Source organism: Sycon ciliatum, chromosome 3, assembly GCF_964019385.1.
Source record: "Sycon ciliatum chromosome 3, ocSycCili1.1, whole genome shotgun sequence".
In the NCBI taxonomy this organism is placed as follows: Eukaryota; Metazoa; Porifera; class Calcarea; order Leucosolenida; family Sycettidae; genus Sycon; species Sycon ciliatum.
Window position 1 is genome coordinate 17,094,849 of NC_088645.1, and position 10,431 is coordinate 17,105,279.

The following is a 10,431-nucleotide window of genomic DNA, read 5'->3' on the forward strand; positions in this document are numbered from 1 at the left end:
GAAATCCATACTGGGAACAGGGTAAGTGTGGGAAATCCATACTGGGAACAGGGTAAGTGTGGGAAACCCATACTGGGAACAGGGTAAGTGTGGGAAACCCATACTGGGAACAGGGTAAGTGTGGGAAACCCATACTGGGAACAGGGTAAGTGTGGGAAACCCATACTGGGAACAGGTTAAGTGTGGGAAACCCATACTGGGAACAGGGTAAGTGTGGGAAACCCATACTGGGAACAGGGTAAGTGTGGGAAACCCATACTGGGAACAGGGTAAGTGTGGGAAACCCATACTGGGAACAGGGTAAGTGTGGGAAACCCATACTGGGAACAGGGTAAGTGTGGGAAACCCATACTGGGAACAGGGTAAGTGTGGGAAACCCATACTGGGAACAGGGTAAGTGTGGGAAACCCATACTGGGAACAGGGTAAGTGTGGGAAACCCATACTGGGAACAGGGTAAGTGTGGGAAATCCACACTGCTTCACGTTGTCAGTTTTCACTGCTAGTACAGTGAAACCTGTCAGTAAGATGACCTCTGAAGGGACTTTCAAAATCACGGTGGTCTCTGTTACCAGGTGGTCTCCTTATCCAGGGTCATTTGACTGGAAATAGTGTCCCTTGGCGCTGGTGGCGCTGGTCTTTTAGGACAGGTGGTTGCCTTGCCAGGTTTTACTGTAGTCTGGTTGCAGTGTCTCACTCTGGATAGAATTATTAAGCTTGGGTGAAAGCACTTTGGATATCCAGCCAGCGTTCACGTTGCCACCTTCTTAGTTTACGCCAAAGTCCTGTACCTGGCCTGGCACGTGCGAAACTTTGTGACCTGGCTGTATTACTAAAAGTGGCACGCTTGGATAGCTAGCTGGTGGTGGTTGTGTGAGTGTGTGAATGTTTGTACTTGCACTGTTGACTGTGTTAAAAAAAGCTACTTAAAGTATCGCCTGGCTGCTGGCTGGTGCTTTGTGGCAGTCAGCACTAACATAATTTGCTCACACCGCCTATCAGAGTTGACAATGTTCACTCCAGCCCGGCGCTAGTTTCAGTAGTGAATATGGTGTGTAGGTGGTACTTACGCGTGTGCTCAAAGCTGGTGCTAATGGCAGAGCTGAAGAAGGTGCCGCAAATATGGCTATAATCACACTTGTGAAGTGTGCGCTACTGTTCGTCAGTTGGCTGTGACGTTTGGAAGTTTGGAAGTTCAACTCATTAAATGCAGGGCGTTCCAGCTAGTGGAGCCTCTTTTCTACCCTGTTGCTGCATTGTTCTAGTGTGTGTGTGTGAGTGTCCAGGATGGATTCGTGTACTAGTTAATGTGCTTGTCTTAGAAAGTGCAAGCCCACTCACTATTTGCAGCAGCACATGTTTTCTGTGTTTAGATGATGGCTGTGACTAAGTTATGCAAGGAACACCAGCTTCCTATGTTCCTGCAAACTGCACAGTGAATGTATACTGTATTGTGACTGAACAGTGAATGTATACTGTATTGTGACTGAACAGGGGATGGTTGATGGCGTGTGTGCTATGCGCCTATCTGCATGTGTTGTTCTACAGTGAGTTTGGAGTGGTGAGGCTAGCGGCACTTCAACTTGAACAGACGGTATGTTGCCACAATCTACTTATAGGACATAGAACATACGTGAGAAATTGTGAGAATGCTCTTTGCCAGGTGATCACAGTGGAAAGTTGTCGGTTTGATGTCTTTAACAGTATGGAGATACAATCACTGAGTCCATGGTGTTGGTTGAGTGCATCTGTACGAGTATGTTGTATGTCAGGCTAATCATCCACTTTGACTTCTCTCTTCCTGACTTAGCGCATCTTCCATCCAGGCTGAGCTAGACAGTCTAAAGTATTGGCTGAGGATACTAGTGTTTGCATGTCCGACTCGAGTTATCATCCAGTTTACTGCCCCGTTCCTGACGTAGCGTGTCTTCCGTCCAGGCTGACCTAGACAGTCTGCAGTGTTGGTGTTGGCTGAGGGTGCTAGTATTTTTATGTCCGACTCAAGTTAACATCCAGTTTACCGGTCAGTCTATTTCCTAATCTTGCCCGTCTCTCCCTTGCAGGCTGAACCCAAGCTGGTGGCTGTCAAGCAACTGCGAACAGACAAGGCCAGTCATCGCGTGGTGTCGGATAACTGCTTGAAGGAAGCCCTGATGCTGGGACAGTTCCACCATCCGCACATCATGCAGTTCCTCGGGGTTGTCAGAGAAACGGACAAACCAGTACGTACTGAACTCTTGTCTCTATGGTAACAGCATATGCACAGTGCAACGAAGACCTTGTCTTGCTTTCCAGTATGCAACCAATGCAGCATCATGCGGCTCCGTTGTCATTGCTTTTGCATCACACCCCCCCCCCCTCCCCCCGCTTCGATTGTTTTCTGATGTCGTGGGCTAAATAGGAGTGTGGCATCTGACGGAAGGTCTGTCCTTTTTCTGATGCTCACACTCTCTGGCAATGCATGCGTGCATGTGTGTGCATACATGTGTGCGTGTGTGTGCGTGTGTGTGTGTGTGTGTGTGTGTGTGTGTGCGTGTGTGTGCGTGTGTGTGCGTGTGTGTGTGTGTGTGTGCGTGTGTTTGTATGTGCCCACGCATGCGTTTCACTGGTATTATGTACGCTCTGTCTGCAGGTCAAGTTGGTGTTGGAGTTGTTGACTGGAGGAGATTTGCTATCACATTTGAAGGCACTGGAGAAAGATCGGTAATCATGGTTCGGTCTGCAGCTCTCTATGTGTACCTTCTTGAGCAGGATGGAGTATCGTGGTATTGAAATCCCATCTCATGAGTCCAGTACACCGTCGGCGGGGGACTGTGCATCCCCAGACCTGGGAACACTGGGATGTACACTTGGCAGGGTGCTGATTTGACTCACACAATCCGATTTCATTGAGCAGCACGTTACACCAATAGCACGTGGTAACCAGGCACTTGTCTGCAGTACTCCACCGCCTTTGCATTACACTTGCACTGGCCCATTGTGTGACCCTGCGTCTTACTCTGTACTGTCGTGGACATGGAAATCCGGTCGCACATCTAGCGGTCTCAGGGCGCTGGCCATGCAGCTGTGAGTACGCATACCGTGCGTGCATTCATATCATTTTATGCGCTGCAGCGCGCTGGTCGCATCGGATCAACATGTGCACTGCATGCAGCGTTCTGTACGCACTGAGGGCACCAGCCCCGGTCAATCGACTGGATGTCCATGTCTACGATAGTACATTGTGTGTACTTACACACAATCACAGTATGTGGTTCTGTTCACTTTGTACTGCATTCACATGTGCACGTCATGTGAAGTCAAAATGTTATCTCTCCCCCCCCCCCCCTCCACACACACACACACACACTCCCTCTCACCCTTCCTCTGTGTATGTATGTATGTATGTATGTATGTATGTATGTATGTATGTATGTATGTATGTGTGTGCGTGTGTGTATGACCATGCAGCAGCCTGTCTGACGTGGACCTATTTGAGCGTCTGGTGCAGTTCTCACTGGACATTGCCCATGGTGCACAGTACTTGGCCGAGAAGAACTTCATTCACCGGGTATGTACAGTGCCAGGCTGGGAGGCCTGGATCTCACTTGCACTGCATGTTGCCCCCAGTCCACTCTTGTACATGTAGTCACAGAGTTTGACCAACGGTTTCTCTCTCCTGTGTTGGTCGGAGTGTATTCACAGCTGACAAAACAAAACCAGTAGCGGCGGTACTGTCTGACTACTGGTTGAGCAAGTGGATGTAAAGCTCAGCTAGCGAGTAGTATATTTGGCTTTGCTACAGTCGTGGCCAAAGAAATCCAGCCCACGTGCTGAAAGCAGCACGAAGGCTCATGCGGGCCCCTGCGGGCATCGGGCGGGTTTTTGGAACGTGCATGATGCGATTGAAATGGAAACACGGCGCTACTTTTTGACTCGTGGGCCAGATTTCTTTGGCTATGATTAAAGTTGACATGGTATGATTATTTCTTGGGCTATGGCTTTTAAGTTGACATGGTGCGATGGTTAGTAAGACTTATGGTACTGACTGCTAACTGCATGTTTGAATGTTGAGTGTATAGTAGCTAGATGACTCAGTCCCCATGATAAGCATGCATTTTTCATTGGACAATGCTTAAAACTACACGTCTAGTGAATGCTATGCTGTGTGTTGTGTTGCGTGCTCTACCCAGGATCTTGCAAGTCGTAACATCATGTTGGACAGCAACCTCATGTGCAAGGTATGCAGCTACACTGCTTTACGCATGCACGCACGCACACACACACACACACACACACACACACACACACACACACACACACACACACACACACACACAGAAACAATTGGCTGCTAGGAGGCACATTCCACCCTGTCGGGTTCTTTGTCAGGAGTCTACTTAAAAAAAAGAAGTATGTTGGTAGTGAAATATGCACGAGTACAGAATGGGGAGTGTTTTGTGTCGTGTTGTTCTGTGCCTTTGCCCGTTACCATTGTGTTGCATTCAGGCTGTTTCTGGCATGCATACACTGAATGCTGTATCTTGACCATGCACACTCCAACCATGCTTCACAGCTAGTAAAAGAATGTGGTGCTAGGATGTGAAGTTCGTCGGCTGAAGGTTTCGGGGCCTGGGCATGTTGTTGCCTCAGTTCAGCCATCATCATCATTTCTCATTGTGCATGTAGTAAAGGTGGGTTGCCTGAATTCCTATCCTTATCCGTACAGATCTCTGATTTTGGTATGAGTCGCAAGCTATCTGACTGCGATTTCTATGAGTCCAGCGGAGGGAAAGTGCCGGTTCGCTGGACAGCACCAGAAGTAAGCATGGGATTGTGTTCCCGGGGGGGGGGGGGTGACCTGTTCGTGTGCTTGTGTCAACAACTATTTGCTGTATTATATAGTATACTTACGCTGTATGAGTTTCGGTACATGTACACTGCGGCCGTGTATGTCTCTCGGCCATTCATATCTTCATCTGAAGGATTCTCCGAAAGTATATTATTGATTCTCATCATACAGGGTCGTTTCCTGGAAGGTTAGATGGGAGAATGCCTCTCATGTATCCTGGACTGCATGTATGTGTGTATGCGTGTGTATGCGTGTGTGTGTACATGCGTGTGTGTGTACATGCGTGTGTGTGTACATGTGTGTGTGTGTGTGTGTTTTGTTGACTCGCCTTGTGCAGGCTCTGATCTTCAAGAAGTACTCAGTGTGGAGTGACGTTTGGTCATACGGTGTCATCCTCTATGAGATCTGGGCTCTTGGAGCCAAGCCGTACGCCAGTCTAAGCCCAGAAGAGGTATGTTCCGCACTGATAACACTTTTTTTAAATTCACCAAAAAAATTACACACCCTGAAAGTCTGTTTTGTTCATCTTCTTTTCTTTTCTTTTTTTACCAATTCGTGCGCATCGCAGTAGGATTGATGCTCATTCAGTTAAATTTTTTCCATAATAATCATCTTATTCACTCGCATACAGCCTGCAGTATAACTGTACTATTTACCATAATTGGTTGATTGGAGAATATTTTGTGTTTCCGTTTTGTCAGATTCTGGAGGTGGTCGTTGCAGAGCAATATCGGCTATCGCGTCCCCGTCTGTGTCCCGAGTACATTTACAGCATCATGCGGTCAACATGGTACGTGGGACAGTATTGGTGTGTATATGTAGTTCTAGGGTGATACCATCGACATGCAGCTCATGCGTGCTCACTTGTGGAGTGCAGGCTATACTTTGTGAGGCGGTGTTCACCATCCCGTGCCACTGCGCAGATTTTCGGTGCAGCATAGCATAGTTGATCATAGGTGACGGATGAGAGGCTGAAGACTGGCCCAGCGTTGCAGCAATACAACAACAAAGCGAGGGCTCATGAGCGCATGCTCTGTAGTTGCTATCCGAAAAGCGCCTTGAAATTTGTTCAGGGAGTTATTTCTTGTGTTGTGAGCACGTTTGTGTGTGTTTGTGCGTGAGAGAGAGAGAGAGAGAGAGAGAGAGAGTGTGTGTGTGTGTGTGTGTGTGTGTGTGTGTGTGTGTGTGTGCGTGTGCGCATGTGTGTACATATAATGGTACATGTATGTGTGTGTACGTGTACTTGTACGTGTGTGTGTGTGTGTGTGTGTGTGTGTGTGTGTGTGTGTGTGTGTGTGTGTGTGTGTGTGTGTACATGTGTTTTGTTTACACGCTGGCATGGGCATGTCTCTATTATAAATGTACCGTGTTTTGTACATTCCCTGTGCAGGCTTGTTGAACCTCACTCACGTCCCATGTTCAAGACATTGGTCAAGCAGCTGACAACCTTCATCCATTGCCATCACCAGCACCAGCATCAACTACAGCTAAAGCAGCAAGATCAACAAGTCCAGATCTCCACACTGCAGCAGTATCACCGTCCAACTCCGGAGCAGCAGGAGCAGATGGAACAAAGTCACCAACTTGAGCTCCTTGATCAACACCTGTATCAGCAGCAGATTGAAGTCCAAGCCCACCCACAACAACAGGGAGAGCAGCAACAGCAGCAGCAGCAGGAGGAGAAATTCCCACACCAGGCGGAAGAGAATGAAGGGCAGGTGTCGACGACGCTAAACACACCTCTGACCGCGTGTCCAGATGGGATCACTACTGTATGACCATCATAGTTGTGCGGCTCGGAAACTCCTACTCGCCCTATGTGCGTTGCGTATCAGCTACCAGAGAGTGATGGGGGTACGTTACAGTTGTGTATTGCCACTATGTGAAGAAAACAAACTATAGACTGGTTCAGCCACTGCCTAGTCACATGGCACATTCTTTCTTACCGTTAAGTCCTGAAATTCGCCAGCATCGTACCATAGGCTAGCAGAGCACAGAATGTTAGTCAGAGCACATGTACTCTGCTGTTTTTCGATTTTGACAGCATGTTACAAGGCGAGGATGCATAGTGCTTGTAACACGCTGTCAAAATCGAAAAACATGTTACCAAGCAAGGCTTCTGTGTATATACCATGCACTCTGCTGCTAGCTGCATGGCTATGCATACATGTACTCTGCTGCTAGCTATGCATACACTGTACTCTGCTGCTAGCTGCATGGCTATGCATACACCGCCCTGACAGCCACTGCAGCTACTGTATAAAATTAATGCTCTCGGATCATCATTATTCCTAGGCATGCAGCAGCTGAACTGTACAGTGCACAGTGCATACAATCCTAACTGTAACGACTGGTCAGTTTGATATGCATGCTGTATACATACGTGTAACACACATGTAATACTTCAAAATAGTTGACAATGATGACGAATGGCGTGTATACTCTTTACGATCGTGTCCATAGCTGACATGTGCTGGTATGCTGCTGTTATGAATGCGTTTTGCTGCTGAGTCATGTTTACCATTGTCCAATGATGTCGTTGCGATACAGTGTATCTTTTCAGTATTTTGACGGCATGCAGCATAAATCTACATAATGGCAAGGCATTGTCGGTAATACTAGCCTAGGCGGCGTTCTTTTCGCTCGTTAGTTGATATGCTATCGTAAGGAGTTAGTTGTTTCCTGCAGCTTTACTCAGAATAACTCTGCTTGCCTGCAACTATGTGTGGAGCCATATTTATTCCGTTTTGAATGTTCATGACTCAGTCCTTCGCTATTTTGAGTTTTTATCTTTCTTCCAGTCTTGTTATAATCATTTCCCTTTTTAAACTTTTCAGCGTTATATCCTATATTTTTTATATTTCTAGTTTAGGTTGGGCTCTGGCCCAAACCAAACCTGCCCGTGTTCAGGCCAGCGAGCTTCTTCAGTGTGCTTGCAATAGAGTACAGAGTTGACTCCATGCACTCAGCATGGCTGAGACTGTGTGGCAGTAGGCATGCACACTTCTCTAATACAGCTGCTAACATCTGATCGAGTGAGTCACACAACCCACAGCGCACATTTCATTGAGCAGCACTGTACATCAAGAAAACACACACACATGTGTGCAACGTTATGTACAGACGTGAGCAATCAAGCCAAAATGAACAGTTGGGACATGTGGCAACAGCATGTAAAAAGTCAAAGGCGGACAATGGGTTGTAAGTTGACACAGTCAGTACATATGACAGTACTAAAAAAATGCTCCCCCCCCCCCCCCCCACGCACACACAATTCTGCACCCTAGGAGGACCTCCTTGACACATGCACAAACGAACACAAATCACAGCAGAACATAAAATGATTACATCAAGAGAAAGTGGTGACAACACTTTCAGTAGTTGAAAAGGCCTAAAAGAAACTGATGGATCGATGGAAAGAAGAGAGAGAAAGCGGGAAGGGGCAAGAGGAGGAGAGATCACACCATTGCAAAAAGACTGCAGCAATTCGCAATGTCCAAAAGAAGAGAATTGGGAGCACTCTACTAAGAGAATTCTTGCAGGAGAGATTCAGTAGTTTAGTACATGAATTTCAATCAGAAATTTCAATCGGAAATGAATGAGATACCGAGTGTGCTTGATGGTTACTTTGACGAATTACACATGCCAAGAACCATTGTCAGCATAGTCCGTGCAAATTCACCTTGATCAGCAGGCACCTGTCAGGTAGTTACACATATATGCACACACACACGCACACACACACACACACACACACATACACACGCACACACACGCACGCACACAGCCCCAAGAAGTATAAGTGGCAGGTAACAAACTTACTCTACGATATTCCCCATCGCAATTCACAAACCCCAAAGCAGTAAGGAGTTGGATTTCCCAGTGCTCATTAGCATGAAGAGAGAGAGAGAGAGAGAGAGAGAGAGAGAGAGAGAGAGAGAGAGAGAGAGAGAGAGAGAGAGAGAGAGAGAGAGAGGAGAGAGAGAGAGAGAGAAAGAGGTAGCGGCAGCAGTACAGAATCACTAGCAGGCAACAGCTGAGAATTATTCAACAGCACGGAGTAGTTAGATACAGGCCCGGCAGAACCAGTCCTGTTGATCAGGCCATGGACACACCAACTGCTTGGCCAGCAACGTCTCTTCACTGCTGAGCACTTCCTCCGCGTCATTAAAATTGTCGCTTCGCGCATCGCAATGTTTGTGACTTGGCTCGTCTTGGTCAGACTGTCGGAATCGCTGTTTTCTGTGTTCGAAAATTGGTTCGACCCTTCCTGCGCAATGTCTAGTTGTTACTGAAGCCTTGGTGGTCTCGAACTTTGTCGGACCTCTCTTCCGCACCAAGCAAATTCATCGCGCTCCGCACTATTCCGCCCCAGAGCGCATATCGTTTTTCTGGAGTTCGTGCCGTCCCACATCGCTCCTTGGGCATTTATCAAGACTGCAAGCTCGAGTATAAGAATCCTGGCATCTCTCCTGAATACGAAATGCTGAAGTTGACAGTGGCAAGAACAAAGTGTTCTCAAATTCCTAATTGCGATACTTGTGGCGCATGTTGCTGCTAAGGTAGCAGGTCTGGAAACGCCAACAAAATCAGCGAAGCGCTCGCCGAGGTAAGAAGATATGGAACTGCTTACCCTATCCCGCTGGAAGGTCGTTACAGTGTACTTGAAAAATGCTAGCTTGCCTTCATCGCCTGCCACTTGGAGGCGTAGATCGTTTGAAAATGAAGTTTCTTGACCTGAATTTGAACGCGCGTCTTGTTCAGCGTGTTGAGTGCTGAAGGGTCTGCCTCAAACTCTGATGAAGACGTCGACCTTAGCTGCAAGTGAAGCGATGCGGGCGGCCACAAACTAAAGCTTGGTCCATCGATAATGCTCTGCCTCAATTTCAAGTTGATTTCTTTGCCCTTCGAGTGGAAAAATAAATTCGAAGAATCGCTCTGGGAAGCAACAATTTTAATGACGCGGAGGAAGTAGGTCATGTGTACGAGTATACCTGCCATATCGTACACAGTAAGTATGAAAGGCTAGGGTTTGGCCGGACCAACCAAAAATGGCTTCCGTGAGCCCTCAGATAGCTGCTGCCATTGGGCCATGGTATCAACTAGCACAGCCTATACAGGAACATGAACAGCCGGGTCAGGATTTCATGGCTCATGGGCACTACAAGGCACAGAAAAGGACCTTTCTTTTAAAAGGTCATTCTAATGTTGAACTGGGCATGGCCACACAGCCTCGGCACTTCATTGTCCAATGGCTTGTCCAAGGAGTTAGGTGCTTTTTCAAACAATTTCTCAGACAAGAAGTTGTCAACCAGCTATGCAGAAGTACAGAGAGGCTCTCACCATGTGTCCAGCCTTGAGAACGGCAAAGAAGTTGAAATGTTCATATTGCTGATGGAAGAGACCAACCTCAGCCTCGATCAGAATGGGCTTGTTGACAGCTTTGTTGAACTCAGCCATGCCCGGCCAGGTCAGCTTCTTCATGTACGTCTCAGTACCTAGCAGGTACAGATCAATAGGAAAACACACATGCCCACACAGTCACAGACAGATGGACAGACATACACACACAAATGGACAGACATACACACACAAATGGAC

General features: G+C 47.4%; 1 protein-coding gene and 1 long non-coding RNA gene across 3 annotated transcripts in view; one reads left to right on the forward strand and one right to left on the reverse strand.

Annotated features, from left to right (window-relative positions):
• Positions 1-7,659, forward strand: part of LOC135811591 (uncharacterized) — a 26,070-nt gene extending 18,411 nt beyond the window's left edge. For both annotated transcript variants that reach the window (XM_065324826.1, XM_065324827.1), the window contains 9 exons: positions 1,548-1,593; positions 2,063-2,221; positions 2,632-2,702; positions 3,450-3,549; positions 4,172-4,219; positions 4,708-4,800; positions 5,168-5,281; positions 5,532-5,620; positions 6,221-7,659. In XM_065324826.1, coding sequence (XP_065180898.1) covers positions 1,548-1,593; positions 2,063-2,221; positions 2,632-2,702; positions 3,450-3,549; positions 4,172-4,219; positions 4,708-4,800; positions 5,168-5,281; positions 5,532-5,620; positions 6,221-6,608 — 1,108 coding nt within the window. In that variant the 3' untranslated portion in view covers positions 6,609-7,659. The remainder of the gene's footprint in view (positions 1-1,547; positions 1,594-2,062; positions 2,222-2,631; positions 2,703-3,449; positions 3,550-4,171; positions 4,220-4,707; positions 4,801-5,167; positions 5,282-5,531; positions 5,621-6,220) is intronic.
• Positions 7,660-7,930: 271 nt separating this feature from the next.
• LOC135811593 (uncharacterized) lies at positions 7,931-10,396 on the reverse strand. Its single transcript, XR_010552663.1, has 2 exons — positions 10,174-10,396; positions 7,931-8,528 (listed from the first exon to the last, which is right to left on the reverse strand). It is a non-coding gene; the product is annotated as an uncharacterized LOC135811593 (long non-coding RNA).
• Positions 10,397-10,431: the final 35 nt, after the last annotated feature.